This window comes from Cibotium barometz, chromosome 61 (assembly GCF_041138505.1).
Source record: "Cibotium barometz isolate CiBa-2024 chromosome 61, ASM4113850v1, whole genome shotgun sequence".
In the NCBI taxonomy this organism is placed as follows: domain Eukaryota; kingdom Viridiplantae; phylum Streptophyta; class Polypodiopsida; order Cyatheales; family Cibotiaceae; genus Cibotium; species Cibotium barometz.
The window spans coordinates 4,451,519-4,469,073 of record NC_141106.1 but is presented as its reverse complement, the minus strand read 5'-3'; the positions used below and the strand labels follow the sequence as shown (position 1 = coordinate 4,469,073).

The following is a 17,555-nucleotide window of genomic DNA, read 5'->3' as shown; positions in this document are numbered from 1 at the left end:
CGGGCTGGACCGTGTTGTGCTGGCGTCCAAACAAGGAGAGGTATAAGGGGTAGGGTGAGGTCAATTTTGCATTTGTCTCTTTGGAGACATTGGCAGACTGGACTGTGTTGTGCTGGCGTCGTTGATTGCTTGACGGCCGCTAAATTTGACGCTTGGTGTCTTACGGTACCGCTGCGGGTGTGTTGTGTGTTGGCAAGTGTGTGTTATGCCAACACCTTGCGTGTGTGCTCTGTCGACTGTAGAGCGGCCTGCGCACTGTTTGCTTGTCCACTCCACTGTTTTGCGGGCCGTCCTCTCGCTGATGCTCTGACACGTTACCATCTACGATGGTTACTTGGGTTTCGTGCCGCTGTTCTTCACCTTCACACAAAGGACTAACTAGGTCCTGGGTCGTTTGAGTGCCCCAAACACACACCTTTCTGACGGAGCATACTCTGGGCTCTAATACCACTGAAACGAGAAAGTACATGGGACCTCGAGAAGCATGCCAACAAAAAATGAGAAAGTACATGGGACCTCGAGAAGCGTGCCAATAGAAAACGAGAAAGTACACACGGGACCTCGAGAAAGCGTACTCTGGGCTCTGATACCACTGAAACGAGAAAGTATACGGGACCTCACGAGATGCGTGCCAACAGAAAAATATAGACGCGAGAGAAACAACAGATTGGGTCCCAACTACCCCCCAAGCGTGTGCCAAAAGCATCCCCACTTGAGTATTTTTATAGTATTTTATTCCATAAAAAAATAGATTACATGACTATTTTTAGCCCAAGCTTGCTCTACAAGCTTTCTTTTTACAAAAATTGGATAGTAAAATATTTCAAAAATCTCACTCCCATGACACTACAACATCAATAAAGAAGCTCGTAGAAGTTACCAAGCTCATTGTGGCAGTTAAGCCTGTGAAACTTGTAAAGACTGACAAGTAGAAGGTAGCTTCGAAGTCTACTTGTGCATCGCTCAGCTTCCTTAGCATGTCCTCGTTGGTTTTTTGTAGCCTCTATTTAGTTCTTCCTCGACCTGCTACCTCAGCGTGGAGTTTTTTTCTAATTCCCTAGTGAGTTGTTAAGTGAGCCCACTCTCAAACAGCCACGATGATTGTGTCTCAAACAGTCACGGACGATTGTGTGGTATAATGCCGTTCATTGTTGTGCATGCTTGGTTGCGTCTTACAGCGCAGACGATTGTGTGGTATAATGCCGTTCATTGTTGTGCATGCTTGGTTGCGTCTTACAGCGCAGATGATTGTGTGGTATAATGCCGTTTGTTGTTGTGCACGCTTGGTTGCATCTTCAATAAAACACTTTTGTAGAAGCACTGTGTATCTTTTAAATAACGTGAAAGCCTCTCTCTAATTATAGAATTACTTCTGTGCAACAGGCAGGGTATGGATACCTACGGGTAGGCAGGGTATGGCCATGTGTAATGGGCCTAAGAGTGATTGGGAGTAAGATAGTTATGTTATGATCATGGTGAAGGGATATAAAAATTGAGCTTACTTTTTATTTTTCCCTTCAGGCGAGCGTTCTCTGACAGAGCCATGGATGCTTGGCCCCTTCCGAACGACTCCATCCACTTTGTGGATTCCATCTACTCAGAAGGGTTCTCGCTGTTCTTATCTGCTTTGGATAGCGCCTACATAGTCGCTATGGACGCAGAATGGAAGCCCCTCCGCACCAGCACCAGAAAGACATGCCCTCGCGTCTCCATAATGCAGCTGGCCTGCAGGCTCCGCAGCGATGAAGATGCAGAAGAGAGTGCTTATGTCGATGACAACACTTTAGCGAGATTAGAACCTGCTGAGGAAAAGTCATTTGATGAACCAGAAACCGTAATCCTAGACACGGATCCGAATGAACAACCTGTAGGTGAATTGCTAACCCTACCCATAGCCCCAGACATGGATCAAAACAGAAAACCTGCAGAGAATCCGACGAATATCTCGCAAACCTTTGACCTAGACCTGCATCTGAACGACAATGCAGAAAATCCACCTGATGAAGCAGAAATCCTAACCCTGCATCAAAACGATAAATCTGCAGAAAATCCATCTGATGAGACAAAAACCCTAACCCTAGCCCAGCATCGGAACGAGAGACCTGCAGATGATGAAACAGAAGTTGCAACCCTAGGATTGGTGGAGCAGAATGAGGAATCTGCAGAAAAATCAAAAGATGAAGCGCTAACTCTAGGCATGGATCACAATCAGAAATCTGCAGAGAATACAACTGATCAATCACAGGACCTAACCCTAATCCTAAATAGAGGCCAGGAATCCATGGAGCTCAGCTTGTCCAGGTTGAAAGAGAAGCAGGAGGTGATTTTTTTGCTGGACATGATGTTGCTTCCGGCAAGGTCATTTTGGGAAGCTATGAAGAGAATGCTGGTCTCCCCCACTGTGTTGAAGCTGGGCTTCAGATTCAAGCAGGATTTGTTCAACCTTGCAAAGTCATTTCCTGGACCAGATGCTCATTCTTGCTTTGACAAGGTATTTTTTAAAAATCTTATGTATTAATTCAAACAAATCATATGAAATTTATAGATTAAAATGGTGTTTGGATGTTGATTAGGTGGACCCATATGTAGATATTGGCAAACTGTATCACGAAATTCATGGATGGGATGTCATGCCCTTGGAGAGCCTAAGTTTGGCAACTATCTGTGAGCAAGTGGTGGGGTATACTTTGTGCAAGGTAAAGTGAAAGGTAAACAGGATTCTACTTGTTCACCTCTAACCCACAAAACCACAGGCGTGCACCCTCACACATGCAAAACCCATGCGCACCAAGACGCACTTTCCATATGTATTACACATATTACATGCTTTTCTCTCTGATGAACAGGCCCCATAGACCATATATTTTGGTCCCTGGAGGACAATTGTACAATCATCATTGTCATCATCGTGGTGTAATTGCAGGATCTACAGTGCAGCAATTGGGAGCAGAGGCCATTAACTGCGGAACAGCAGGTGTATGCTGCGGCCGATGCACACTGCCTTCTTGTTGCGTATGATGTCCTTGAAATGGAAGCATCCAGAGGTTGGGAAACTTATCAAATGGTTTTACCAACTCATGGTTCAGGTTCTCTTAAACTCTCCATGCATTGTTGCTCGACAATTAACTCTCTCATCACAAGGCTTAGAGAAAAACTTTCTATAGGTAGCAACATAAGCACTTTTCTTGTTGTGAATGTAAAGGAATGCAGCTGGATACGGCTGTTATTTCAGGTCGTGAACTCTCTTTTGATTGCACAACAACAAGTAGAAAGGATGGCATTTCAGAGTTGCTTTCAAGTGATCCAGTGGACTTATTGAGTAGTCATGTCAATGGCAATGTCCTGCATGCACGCCATGGAATTGCATCAGCTATGGTCAGATCTGCAGTTTCTGGGGGAATGTTATTGCCATCTGGCTTGCATACAGCTGATACCTCTTCATCTGTTGCTGCTCATATGCTGATGGCAAGGAAGTTTGGTGAAAGGTTACTGGTGAACGCAGAAGGCAGCAACAAACTTGTCAGAAGAAAACCAAAGACTCATCGAGGGAGTAATAAAGATAAACTGGAAGCTCACAGCTGGTCTGGACCACCACCTTGGGACCCCCTGTGTGGTGGTGATGGATGTCCTAAATTCTTGTGTGACATTATGGTAAGGGTTGTGTTCTACTTCGTCTTAACAAACTTGCAACCGGGAGTGTGGATTTCTAAGCAGCCTGATAATTTGTATTACCAAAAGTTTTTGCGATTTACAAGCTTGTGGGTGATCCACGATTATTGAATTAGCAAATACAATGGAATGAAATTAATACAATTGAAGACGATTGTCCAAATTGACAGAGTTATATTTGCAGCTTTCCTTCCTGTTAGTGGTTGAGCAAGGGCCAAGACCTTCGCCAAAGCTACCCAAATGCCATGGCACAGCTTACAGGTACCCTTGAATTGGAAATCTCCAATGAGTAAGACCTAGAGTGCCCCGGCCAACACGAGCAGGTTGGCGAGCTCAAGACAGTTCCCAGGCAGCCGGTGAACGACTGTACAGCCCCTACATCAGATCGGGGAGTGAGTGGAAGTGCTTGGGTAGGTGTAGAAGGGCCATACAATGTATAGGTTCAGCAGATTGGGCAGCACAAGGTACCAGACAGATGTAAAGGGGCTGTACCATGGCCATACAATAGTTTTGTAGTCCCTTTGTCTTGTCCATACCACTCGTGGAGTGTACAAACTCGCCACCATTATCAGTCCGGTGAAATGAAACTGTACCCCTAGATTGATTTTCCACCATCGCGATCCAAGTCTTGAAACTGGCAAAAGCATCTGACTTGCGAGCCAGAAAAGATACCCAGTCTTTACGAGTGAAATCATCCACAAGAAGAAGAAAATATTAAGCCCCTCCAAGAGACTCAACCTCCATGGGCCTAGCAAGATCTGCATGTAGAAGCTCCAGTCTTCGGGTTGCTCGATGAGTGGCCTCCTTTGGAAATGCATTTCGGTGATGCTTGCCCCATCATGTAGGATGAACAAATATTTGAAAGAGACCTGAGCTGAGGTAGTCTGCTGACAACTTGCTGAGAATGGAACTTCTGTAAGGCAGCAATGGGTACATGACCGAAGCGTGAGTGCCACAGAGAAGTATCTGCCTTAGAAACCAAAGCCATTTAAGGGGGAGAAAGTTGATGAATATGGGAGTTTGTGCGAGAGAGCTGGGAAGTAAAGTTGGTGATCATGTAGAGACCCCCATCATGGACTCCATTGGCAACAACCGAGAGTCTTCTTGTTGATCACTTCAATGATCTCATCATCAAAGTACACTCCAAGTCCCTTTTGAGAAGCTTTGTACACTGAAAACAGTTTTTTGGAAATTTGTGGTACATATAAAACATCATGTAAGGTGGCAGAGGAACCCAAAGAAACATTACCAACACCGGTGATAGGTAGCGAGGAGTTGTTGCCTATGGGAACTCAAGAAGAGAAAGTCTTGGTAGACCTCCAAGATATGGGCTTGATTAGTCATGTGGACAAAAGCACCACCATCACCAACCCATTTCACTGCTTTAAGTGTGTCACTGACCTCTTCTGGAGAAGTCATCTTTGTGATCACGAGGAGTGAATCGTGTGAAGAAGTGGATGAATCCGATTGCCGTGTATGCAACTTTGGCAGATCCCTCTAAAACTTTGTCCTTGCCCTCGTCTTTGGTGTTGTCCTTGTCAGATGCTTTGGAAGCATCCTGGGCCTTATACTTGGCTTTGGCTGCTCGAGAGCTATCGCGACGAGCAAAGCAGCGAGCCTCAGTTTGACCTGTCCTGCCACAGTAATCATATTTATTGCTTTTGTCCTTGGACTCTTTTGAATCCTGTTTACCCTTGCCTTTGCCTTTGTTTTTGTTGTTGTTGGAGTTTCCTTTTTCGCCTTTGCCTTTGCCTTTGTCTTTGCCTTTGCCCTTGTCAGAGGCATCAAAATGTAATATGCTTAAGCACTCTTTTCGCGACGGAAATTAACGCACAACACTTGAAAGGAGAAGTGCAAAAAATAGAGAGAGAGAGAGAGAGAGATGGAGAGGACACAGTATTGGGTCCCAATTATCCTAGGTAGGGCCCCCACCACGGATGGTGTATTTGCTTTATTAGAATGATGTGAAAAACTGAAAGAAAATACAGCAATCTTGGACCTTTTCTTGGCTGGGAATACCCTGCCCTTGACCTGAATCCTTCACCCCTTTGCGTTAGCAAGCCCTTGGCTGTCTTGGCTCCTTGGATTGCTTGAGCACTTGGTGAAAAATGAGATGAATCCTTGGGATTATGGCCTCCACTATTTATACTTCTCATCAGGAGCAGTCGGCTGGTTTACTGTACCTCCACGACTGGATTTAATAATATAAAATGCTGAAAATGCCTTGCTTTCACACTGGACTGTCTTGGCTGCCCCTGTGGGCTGCTGTCCAGTGCTGGGCAGCGCCTGGGCACTGGCCGCCTGCTGCAGGCCTAGGCTGCCCTATGGCTAGCCAACTGGCTGGGCTGGCCCAAGAGCCAGTCGGCTGCTTGGCCAAGCCCTCTTGGGCTGGCCGACAGCCTGCCCAGCCCCTCCTTGGGCCTCCTTGGGCTGGCCGACAACCTGCCCAGCCCTTCCTTGGGCTGGTGGGCAAGTCCTGGAGCTGCTTGGCCCCATTTTTGGGTGGCCCATAGCCTTCCCTGTGTCCAAATCTGTTGCATACCTACATTTACATAGCTGTCTGATATCTGGTGGCAGACCAAACATACAGAACAACTGACATCATTCGAGAGGGAGACTCACAGCGCGGACTGGCACTGTTTCATGTGCAGGACAGTGCACACCTGACCTTGGACTCATGTGCAGGACAATGCACACCTGACCTCGGATGTGACAGATGGATCCTTGGCTGACTCGTCCCGGACTGGGCTCACATGGGACCAGTTCACCATCCCAGGTCCTGCACCTTCTGTACAGAAATGTCTACATGGCATCCAAGTGCGGGATGCACGTGACATCCCCTTCTGCTTAACTTGACGGAAGCTGCATAGCCTCCAAATAATCTGTTAATAACGCCGGATAGTCTTCGAAGAACTCTTTGTCGAGCCATACTGCTTCATGAGTTCCTCGGTCCTGAAACTTTGTGAGGAACTGTCGTAGTCTTTGGTCCGAGCTATGCTTGAAACGGTGCAGAAGGATATGTTCTGGAACCATTACTTCTGCTTCATCCACAATGTCTGGTTCCGCTTCGTCTTTGACCTCTGAAGGGGGTGGACCTGCATATAGCTTTAATAAACTGACATGAAATACATCGTGCATAGTCCAACTCGGAGGTAGCTTTAACTGCATAGACACCTCGTTAATCTTTTTCCGGATGGGAAGAGGTCCGAAGCTCCTGAAAGACAACTTTGGGCATCGCTTGCCCACCTGCTTCAATCTTTGTTTCATTATCCGAAGATAAACCCAATCTCCTTCCGAAAACTTCATATCCTTTCGGTCTTTATTGGCCTGTCGAGTGTAGGCCTCTTGCGCTTTAGCCAATCTGTCCTTTATTGACTCTAAAATCTCCTGGTAAGACTCCGTCACTCTGTTCGCCTCCGGTACTGAAGACGAAGTCCTGGTTAACAACGACTGGAAAGGTCTTCCAAACGTTGCCTCATATGGAGTCCTGCCAATAGCTGAAGAAAAAGAGTCATTCAAAACAGCTTGAATTAAAGGCAAAAACGATTCCCACTTACCTTGCTGATCGTGGACATAACACTTCAGCACATCAAAGATCAACTGGTTGTATATCTCTGTCTGGCCATCTGTCTGTGGGTGGAATGCACTGGAAAAATTCAACTTAGTACCAAAATTGTCAAACAATGCCCTCCAAAAATGACTGGTAAACTTGGCATCTCGGTCTAACACTATGGTTCTAGGAATCCCGCCAATCGGGTACCAATGCCGAATGAACAACTGGGCAACATCCTCGGCGGTCACATTGGCCCTGCAAGGAATAAGCATAACAAATTTGCCAAACCTATCAACAATAGTTAAGCACTGCGTATTACGCTTACTCGGACTGGGAGGCAGATTTGTGACAAAGTCCATCGAAATGTCCTGGAAAGGACCCTCAGGAATTGGCAAGGGCTGTAACAACCCTATCTTCTTTCCACGAGGAGCTTTCACCTTTTGACAAATGTCACAGCGTTGTACATATGTAAACACATCATGCCTCATCTTTGGCCAATAGTATTGCCGTTCTAATTTCTCCATAGTCGAATTCATGTCCCTATGACCACCTGTAATGGCGTCATGGGCATCATGGAGAAGAGCTGCCTTGAATGACTTCATGACACATAGTCGGCCCTTGTAGAAAAGCCAACCATCACGTATTAGAAAATGGCATGGTCCTGTGCCTGTTCCCACTGAGTATCGAATTCCTCGGAATCCGAGCACGTGTGCTTCATGTCCTCTAGTCGTGTACCAACAAGGTCAAGTCTAGTGGTCTGAATCGTAGACACTTGTCCCTTCCTGCTCAAAGCGTCGGCCACTGGATTGGCCTTTCCTGGAAGGTACTCAATCATACCACCGAACTGTTGGAATATCCGACTCCAGCGGTGTTGTCGATCACTCCACTGTGCACTTGGCATCGTATGAATCCAGCGCAACGCCTGATGGTCAGTGCGAACCTCAAAGTCACGGCCATATAGGAAATGTTTCCAATGTTTCAAGGCCTGTATTACTGCTAGGAGTTCTTGATCATAGACTGAGTAGTTCTTCTCGGCGGGCAGTAACTTACGAGACATGTAAGTTATTGGATGACCATTCTGTTGCAATACACCTCCGATTGCGATGTTACTTGCATCGGTGATCACTTGAAATGGTTCGTCCCACGAGGCAAGTGCTAAACAAGGCGCTTCTGACAAAGCCACCTTGAGGTTCTGGAATGCCTCCAACACTCGTGGAGTCATTCGAATCTTTTGCCTTCTTGTTTTCACTCCCTTTAGCATATCGGTGAGATCTGCTGAGAGGTCAGAAAACTTGTCGATGTGGGTGGAATATGCCTGGCATATACCCACAAATGATCTGATGTCATAGGCTGTCTGAGGTACTTCCCATTTAACAATCTCGGCCACTTTAGCCGGATCAAGTCGAATGCCTTCAGCACTAATTATATATCCCAAGTAATGCACCTGGAACAGATAAAATTCTGACTTCTTTTCATTGACGTAGAGCTCGTTGCTTTCCAGCAACTTAAGGACTTTCTCCACATCAATGTCATGTTGCTCAACTGTAGCTGAAAATATGAGTATGTCGTCCAGAAATATGAACACACACTTTCCAATCAAATTCCGGAAAATACGCATCATCATGCGGTTCGTCAAGCCAAAAGGCATGATGACAAATTCATAGTGGGCCCGCTCCGTACGGAAGGCTGTCTTGGGGATGTCCCCCTCCACAATTTGTACTTGGTGGTACCCACTCTTTAAATCCAGTTTTGAGAACACCTTTGCTCCATTCAGCCTCTCGAGAATATAGTCGATTCGAGGCATCGGGAATCTGCTCTTGATAGTTAGCTTGTTGAGTGCACGATAATCGACACACAACCGGGAAGACCCATCTTTCTTCTTGACAAACAGGATCGGTGCTGCAAATGGCGACACGCTGGGGCGGATGAAGCCAGCTTGCAACAATTCTTGGAGTTGGCGGTCCAACTCCGATTCCATTGCCTTAGAAAGGCGATACGGAAACTTGCTCGGGGGTTCCGAGCCTGGGAGGAGGTCAATCCTGTGATCCTCCGGTCTGGCGGGGGGAGCTGGGGAGGGAGGCTGTCCCGAAGAAAAATCTTTTGGAACTTTTCATGGAGAACCGAGTACTTCTCGGAAGCACTGGCCACCGTCTGGGCTGTCTGGATGTAAATCATCGCACACTGTGCGCCTTTCCTGACTGCTCGCTTAGCCTGCAAGTGGCTTATGAGCGGAAAGTTCGGAATACCTGGCTCACACTTAATGGTCACTGGGGTGTTTGACACATTCCGATTGATTTGGAACGTGTGCTTGTCCCACTTGACATCAGGAAGAAACTTGTGAAACCACTGGATACCCAAAATTATGTCTGCTCTTACAAGAGGGGCAACCATAAAGTCACGCACAACCTCTATGCCCTGAATCACTAACTTAGCACTTAGAGCTTCATACTTGACGCTCGTTGTCATACCTGTGCTAAAACCCTCAACCTGTTTGTCCACCAGAGTCAGCTCGAAACGGGCACGCCTAGCGGCTTGTTCCGTGCTGCCGCTGTCAAACAAGACGACGACTCTTTGGCCACCTATGTAGCCAAAGGACTTGAGCAATTTGTTGCGCTCATACTCCTGGTCATGGGCGCCCTTCTGCTTATCTTCGAGCTCCCGGCTAATAATTGCTCCAACTGAAGCAGCGGGGTTTGAAGAACTAGGGTTAGCCGCTGGGGTCTGTGTGGGAGCTGAGCTCACACGGAAGCTGTGGAGGCGGCGGCGGCCTTTGGAGGCTTCTTCGGACAATCCCGAGAAGTATGTCCTTTTGTATGACAAAAGAAACATCTACCCTCCTCCTTGTACTGAGAAAGCTCCTGAGCACTCAACTTGCCACCTGTCTTGCCTGCCTCTGCTTTCTAGTCTGGAGTAAGCTTAGACGCATTGTTCGAGTTCTTGGAGCCAGAGGCTCCCGGGCTCTGTCCTGGGGAAGACCCCGTCTGGTTCTGGCTTTTGCACCCCGAGGTGTTAGCCCTGGGAGAAGCCGGCTGAGAAGTCTTGGGCTTGCCACCATTGTGTTTCATTTCTGCACTCTGTGCAAGTGAGAGTGCGTCCTCAAAGGTGGCTGGCCTAAACATACGCACCTCCCATTGGATTTGCGTGTCCAAGCCATACAAAAACTGCCTTTCTTGTCCGTATCAAATAAGCCTAATTGCAGACATAAGGTCAAAATTTTATTGGCAAACTGAAGGACTGGTTGCGCGTTCTGACGCGCTCCCCTGAACTCGCCTTCGAGTCGCTCAAGGTAGTGGGGCGGTAGAAACCGCTGCTGAAGGTCGCGGACGAACTCGTCCCACACATAAGCTGTCATACCTGCTCTGGTGTGGGCATGAGCCCACCGAGTCCACCAAGGAATGGCCTCACCTTCCAAGTACCAACTGGCTAAGATCACTATGTCAGTATCTGTTTTCCTCACTGCGGCAAAGTAAGCTTCAAATTGATGTAACCATGAATAAAGGGTTGTGGGATTGAGTTTACCATTATACTTACTGAAATTCATTTTCTCGGGAAAATGATTCGAGGGCGCCGCTGGTGTCAATCTGGTGTCCAAAGCTCTGAGGTAACGCTTGTGTTCCACGCGTCGCATGGCGTCGTTTTCTCGTTGTCGGATCTCCAATGCACGCATCTGCAACTCAAGCAAGGAGCTTGGCTACGGCTGTGACCCCGCGAGAGGCTCCCTGTGACGAGGATCTCGTATCTGAGATACGGAAGGAGAGGGAGGAGGAGATGGAAAACGCGACGTTGGAGAGCGGGTACGCTCCTCGAGAGCCAAGATCCGCGCCTCCTGCTCATCCAACTTGGCTCTCTGTTCTGCGAGTGCTCGCATCATCTGTTGGAACATGTCTGTGACACTCAAGCCGGGTGTCCTAGCTGGGCTGCCTGGTGCACTCTGGTCCCATGGTTCTGGGTCTCTCTCGTCGCCGAAGCTCGCCATAGCAGGAAAATGCAATTCCTTTCCGGAACGCAATCTGACCATCCACTATCTGTGTGGGAGGCTTCCGGAGGCTAAAAACCAACCGTCCTTCGAGGGATAGGAGTCACTCCGAAAGGGGTAGTCCACCGGCGTCTAAAAACCAACCACACGAGCGAGAGAAATTTTTTGGTTTTCTTTGCTGAATCTTTGTCCTTGAAGTAGACTCTGATACCATTGTAATACGCGGAAGCTTCGGAGAAAGATCGGTAACTTCAAAACTTAGAATTCAGCACTCTTTTCGCGACGGAAATTAACGCACAACACTTGAAAGGAGAAGTGCAGAAAATAGAGAGAGAGAGAGAGATGGAGAGGACACAGTATTGGGTCCCAATTACCCTAGGTAGGGCCCTCACCACGGACGGTGTATTTGCTTTATTAGAATGATGTGAAAAACTGAAAGAAAATACAGCAATCTTGGACCTTTTCTTGGCTGGGAATACCCTGCCTTTGACCTGAATCCTTCACCCCTTTGCGTTAGCAAGCCCTTGGCTGTCTTGGCCCCTTGGATTGCTTGAGCACTTGGTGAAAAATGAGATGAATCCTTGGGATTATGGCCTCCACTATTTATACTTCTCATCAGGAGCAGTCGGCTGGTTTACTGTACCTCCACGACTGGATTTAATAATATAAAATGCTGAAAATGCCTTGCTTTCACACTGGACTGTCCTTGCTGTCCAGTCCAGCGCAGGCTGCTGGGCAGCGCCTGGGCACTGGCCGCCTGCAGTCCTAGGCTGCCCTATGGCTAGCCAACTGGCTGGGCTGGCCCAAGAGCCAGTCGGCTGCTTGGCCAAGCCCTCTTGGGCTGGCCGACAGCCTGCCCAGCCCCTCCTTGGGCTGGCCGACAACCTGCCCAGCCCTTCCTTGGGCTGGTGGGCAAGTCCTGGGGCTGCTTGGCCCCATTTTTGGGTGGCCCATAGCCTTTGTGTCCAAATCTGTTGCATACCTACATCTACACAGCTGTCTGATATCTGGTGGCAGACCAAACATACAGAACAACTGACATCATTCGAGAGGGAGACTCACAGCGCGGACTGGCACCGTTTCATGTGCAGGACAGTGCACACCTGACCTTGGACTCATGTGCAGGACAATGCACACCTGACCTCGGACGACTGAGATGGATCCCTGGCTGACTCGTCCTGGACTGGGCTCACATGGGACTAGTTCACCATCCCAGGTTCTGCACCTTCTGTACAGAAATGTCTACGTGGCATCCAAGTGCGGGATGCACGTGCACAAAAGCAGACTTTGACTTGCCTTTTTCGCAAAGCATGCACTTGTCGTGAAGATAACTCACGATTTCCTCAAAAGGGGGAAGAGGATCACGGAAGTAAATATTATCCCTAAAAGAATCAAAGAAAGCAGGCAATTTCCCAAGAAGTTTATGGATAGGATTGTTGATTGTGCTCTCGTACCAAGTTGCAGCTTGATATGGGTAAACTCTCCAATCTTTTCAGCCGTGTTTTCGGACTCATTGATTGTAAGCTTCTTGACATCGGACTCCAGTTTCACTATCTTCGTTGTCGAATGTGCGCTTTTGCCGCACAGGTCGTAGGTGGGGACTTGCCGAACACCGTATGCGAGCCACGAATGTCTGCAAGCATACAACCAGGAAAGCAAGCTTAAACAGAATGCAAGGGTGTGTCACTCACCGCTCTAACCGCCGTCGTGAAGGATTCCCGCGTCGCAGCAGTGAAGGAGGAGCCGCTGTCGTCGCTCTACCGCCTCGCCGCCGCCGTGCCGCTACACAGTGCTCGATCGCTCTCTCACTCTCTCTCTCTCTCTCTCTCACACACGCCGGAGAAGGAAACCAAGGAGATAAGGCAAGAGCACTCTTGTATTCAACACATGAGAATGAGAGTTTTAGGGTTACATTTGGCTCTTATAGGTGACTTGGCCGTTCACACATGGGCGTCCATACATGGCTGGCCGATCCTAACCCTTACCCTGCTGATATTCAAGGTGCGCCTCTCATCGGCGATCACCCAATCCCTTTATCCTTAACATATGGTGCCGACAAGCCCGGCCCATGACTCAGAATATTTAAATTAATGACGTAAAACATAGTACGTCTCAATGTCCGTCATAGGTTAACATGTCCCCCTTCCTGATGTAGATTGCGTCCTCGGAAGCTATGGTATGGTAAGCTCGATAGGGTTGTTGTGGTAGACCGTCTGCAAAACAGGGAAGTAGAGTGAAAGTATGCTGGAATTCAAAAGATATAAAGTGTATAAATTCAAGCATGTTAGACCACAATGGATGTTGCTATGAGACTTAGTTTAAGGGGTCACATGAATGAGCTAGTGTAGCAAATTAACAGGAGTTTAAAATTATTGAAAGTGTAAAATGTTAATTAAGGTTTATAACTGGCCTAAGTCAAGGAAAATAACCAAGCTTAATAAATAAACAGATGACCACACTGTGTCTACTCTAAGAACAAGTTAATACCGCGAGCCTAGGGACACAAGAAACATCAGAGTTACACGAGCCTTTTGCCTTTATTTTTTTTTATGCACGTGACAATTTTTACACACAATGGCGACCTTCCTAAGGCAAAACTAACATCGATCCTGGTACCATGTTTAACACAAGGCATTATCCAGGAATCTATTAGTTCACCTTAGGCAAGGCTACCCCCTACCAACCAAGGCATCGGTCTGGAGTAGAATACTTCTCGCCTACCAAGTATCAATAAGGCGATAGGCCAACATTAAAGCATATCATAGACTTGTATTGCTATTTATTGTAGGCTTTTTTTTTTAAAAATTTATTTCTTTTGATCTTCGCTCCTGAAGTATAATTTGTCTTGCATCCTTTCGACAAAGGGGTAAAAGCTATGTCTTAGATGTCAACACACACATGGCCAGGTGTCAAAGATTAAGATGGTTTGATCCTAGACCTAAGACAATCGTATTCCAAGGTTAACTAAAGACGTCATGCTGCCTAGGAATATATCCAATAAAGTTAAGCTCATTAATGATTTACACTAGCACGTCAAGCAACTTCAAAAACTAAGTAGTACATTGACAATTTCCATGTGGTCATGCATTATAGTTCATGCAATTAATTGAACAGTAAAAACGAAAGAGAGTGGGTATGGAAGAATTACACCTGTATTTTGGAGATCTCCTTGATTCGATGAGAAAAATGCCTGCAATTTGATGAGATATTTATGTATGAGCGTTGCGGCTATCTCAGGACTTGAAAGCGAACCCACCTCAAACTTTTCCACCTGTACAACCAACTAACAAGCACTATATCTCGAGAGGCACATCAGTGTGAAAAATTAAAGACTCGTTTAAGGAATCCAAACTAGAAAAAACTTGAAAACACTAACCTACCTACCAGTCACCACACTACTACTGAGGATACGGTAAGAGGATGTTGTAGAGTCGTGGCTCTAGCTCTAAAGCTAAGTCTCTATCCGCATCATCCAAATAAATAAAGTCAACCTCAGTAGTGCCATGAGTTTCATCCGTCCATTCATCATTGTCAGATATTTCCTTTTCATTTTTCCATCCACATAAACTCATCAAGAATGTAACCATGCGAGGACAGTCATCTTGTGGAAAAGGAAAGCATTGGGCTATCGGGGATATGTTCTTTACAGAGTAGGGGTCAGTCATGGTCAATAGGCGAATTAGCCATTCTAATTCCTTAACATTTTCCTCTCATGCTAGTACATCTATATGATCCCATTCAGTTTCAATTATAGGATAGCACATGTGAAATATCTGAGAAAGGTACAGATGATACCTCTCACCAAAGGTGGGAGTGGATGAAGTGTATGATGATCGTGCATCTGCCATATCTGCAAACACAGATATAGCATCAGTAGGTTTATGACAGGTCAATCTAGTTCTTGATTGTATATACGGATATTTCTGCTCTTAACGTGCTCTTGCTCTTTTTACTATTTTTTGCTTTTCTTTTCTTTTCTTTTCTGTGTATGAAGCTATATATATACATCCCCTTGAATTTGGCAATTACATGGTCAGGGGAGAAGGTTAAGGAGGAAGCATTAGAATGTCGAGCGTGAGTACATGCTCTCCCTTTCCTTGGGTAGATCATATTTTTTGCAATGATGTTGCAGCCTCTTGGAACCAATTTGTCCAGCGGGTCATAGGTTGTGATGTGGGCAGATAGCTTTTTATGACCCTTGTGGCCACATCCAATTGCAGAGATGTTAGTGTACGCTCCCATTGACGAATGGAGGAAATGGTTTTCGACGATACTATTACAAGGGGAGACGTAGACTCATCGGTCTTTTGTTGGGTGTTGACAAGAGTAGGTGTAGAGCATGTAGAAACTTCTATATCAGCGTGTGCCTGGCATGAGGAGCTAGAAGCTTCATGTGGCTCCCCTCTTTCTGAGCTAGGTGGTAATGATCGATATCGTTTGGGAATCCAAACTAACTCTGGAAGAAGTGGTGCGGAGCACTCTGTTACCTTTCCCTTACCACGGTCTTGAATTGTCGTTGGGGTGGCAACATTTGGTTTGCAAGGTTTTACAGGTGATGTAGAGGGATTCAGCTTATGCTTAGGGACCCAAATCTGGTCATTCCCTTCGTAATACCCTTGGGCTACTAATAATTTTTTAGGGATCCATCGTGATGTTACATTGCCCTTTCTTGGGTGGGTAGCTGCTTTCCTTCTAAAGGCTTCTTGTCTGAACGAGATTGAGCAGGAAAAGTAGTTGTTAACGAAGCTTTTGGGACCTATTTGTATGTACTTTTTAGCATAGTATACGGAGCTTTAGAGACCACCCTGTATGTTTCCACTCTTGGCGTTGAAGCGTTAGAGGGGTGGTAAACAATCAAAGATGGTTTTGCCACTGGACTTTGTGATTTTTCGTTATCCAGCATTTTGTCTAGAGTCGATGGCTTAGGAGCGGGATTTTGAGCGGTCATACTGAGTGTTGGTTCTTGCGTTGTGACTCGTCTGGTTGCCCAATCGATATTGCACTTGGTGGCCAACATCCATTTGCGCCCTAAGTTTACAGTGCCTTCCATGATACCAGCACAGCAGGCATAACCAAAAAGCTTTGAATTACGGTCTCCTTGTCATAGGCAACCGGAGTGTGCAGAATTCCTGAGACAGGGGTTTTCTTCTTGTTGATACCTTGAACTTGGATAGCACTCTTGGATAAAGGTGGTTTTCCAAGTTGACACCACACGCCATATGATAGCAAATTGTGTTGAGCTCCTGTATCTAATAATGCATTATACAGCACCTCCCCGTAAGGACTCTGTAACGCAATTGGGTATCTTAGAGGTGGGTCAAATTCCAGTGAATCCTCCTCTGCCTTCTCGAAAAATACTTGCGTAATTCCCAAGTTGGCTTCTCGTTGGCGCCTAGCACGCTGTTGACGTTCTTTGGCTTCAACTCTCGCTTGTATTTTCTTAAGCTCAGCTTGTTCTTTAGCTGCCTTCTTTTGATGGATTGCATATAACTCCTCTTGGCTTAGGGGATCATAGTATCTTTTGAATTTACTTCCATTAAGGAATCCAACGGTTTCAACTTCGTCGAGAGTCTCCACTCTAATTTCACATACTCTATACGGTCCCTTACTAGCATATTTGAGCTTCTTCTTTTTGTTTCGCACTCCATACATCAGGACTTTATCCCCAACCTTGATGTCCTTGTCCTTTAGGTGGCGATCAAACCATTTTTTCCTTCTATCCTTCTCCACAAGGGCATTGTACATAGCCAATTGTCTTTCTTCGTTTAGCCGCTCAAGGATATATAGACGCTCTACTAATGGATTACCATCCCAACCCTCTTGAGTAGCAACACGAAGACTAGGAATGACAAATTCCCACGGCATGACCGCTTCTTGACCATATACCATTTTGAATGGTGTGCAATTAATAGCCACTTTGTACGCAGTACGATAGACCCATAAAGCTGTTGTAAGCTTTAGATCCCAATCCGTGCGATGAGCTTCAACTGTCTTTGTCAAAACAGAGATTAAAGTCTTGTTGGTACTCTCGGCTTGGCCATTCGCTTGCGGATAGTAAGGAGTAGATTTATGATGGGATATCATGAAATTTGTCGTGAGCTCCTTAATCACTTCATTTATAAAATGTGTACCATTGTCGCTCACAAGTTCAAAAGGACAACCGAAGCGTGTGATTATATTTTCAAAGAGGAATTTGGCTGTTGTCCTTGCATCTGCCTTACGGGTCGCCTTCGCTTCAGCCCATTTGGTCATATAGTCAGTGGCCACAATAATATAGCGAGATTGTGTGTTGCGGGCCGCTGGGCTAATTGGACCTACAAAGTCTAAACTCCACTTTTCAAATGGTTGGTTTACTTT

At 46.4% G+C, this 17,555-nt stretch overlaps 1 protein-coding gene across 7 annotated transcripts in view; it reads left to right on the top strand.

Annotated features, from left to right (window-relative positions):
- Positions 1 to 1,499: 1,499 nt before the first annotated feature.
- The window catches only part of LOC147604485 (3'-5' exonuclease domain-containing protein), a 60,320-nt gene continuing 44,264 nt past the window's right edge, over positions 1,500 to 17,555 (top strand). For 4 of the 7 annotated variants that reach the window (XR_015265283.1, XM_086794503.1, XM_086794502.1 and 1 more), the window contains exons 1-4: positions 1,500 to 2,491; positions 2,574 to 2,696; positions 2,924 to 3,086; positions 3,203 to 3,651. Coding sequence is in view for 5 of the 7 variants with exons in the window: in XM_086794503.1 (XP_086650629.1) it covers positions 1,544 to 2,491; positions 2,574 to 2,696; positions 2,924 to 3,086; positions 3,203 to 3,651 (1,683 nt within the window). In the remaining 2 variants the exon portion in view is untranslated. The remainder of the gene's footprint in view (positions 2,492 to 2,573; positions 2,697 to 2,923; positions 3,087 to 3,202; positions 3,652 to 17,555) is intronic. The other 3 variants (XM_086794505.1, XM_086794504.1, XR_015265284.1) reach the window with 3 other exon arrangements.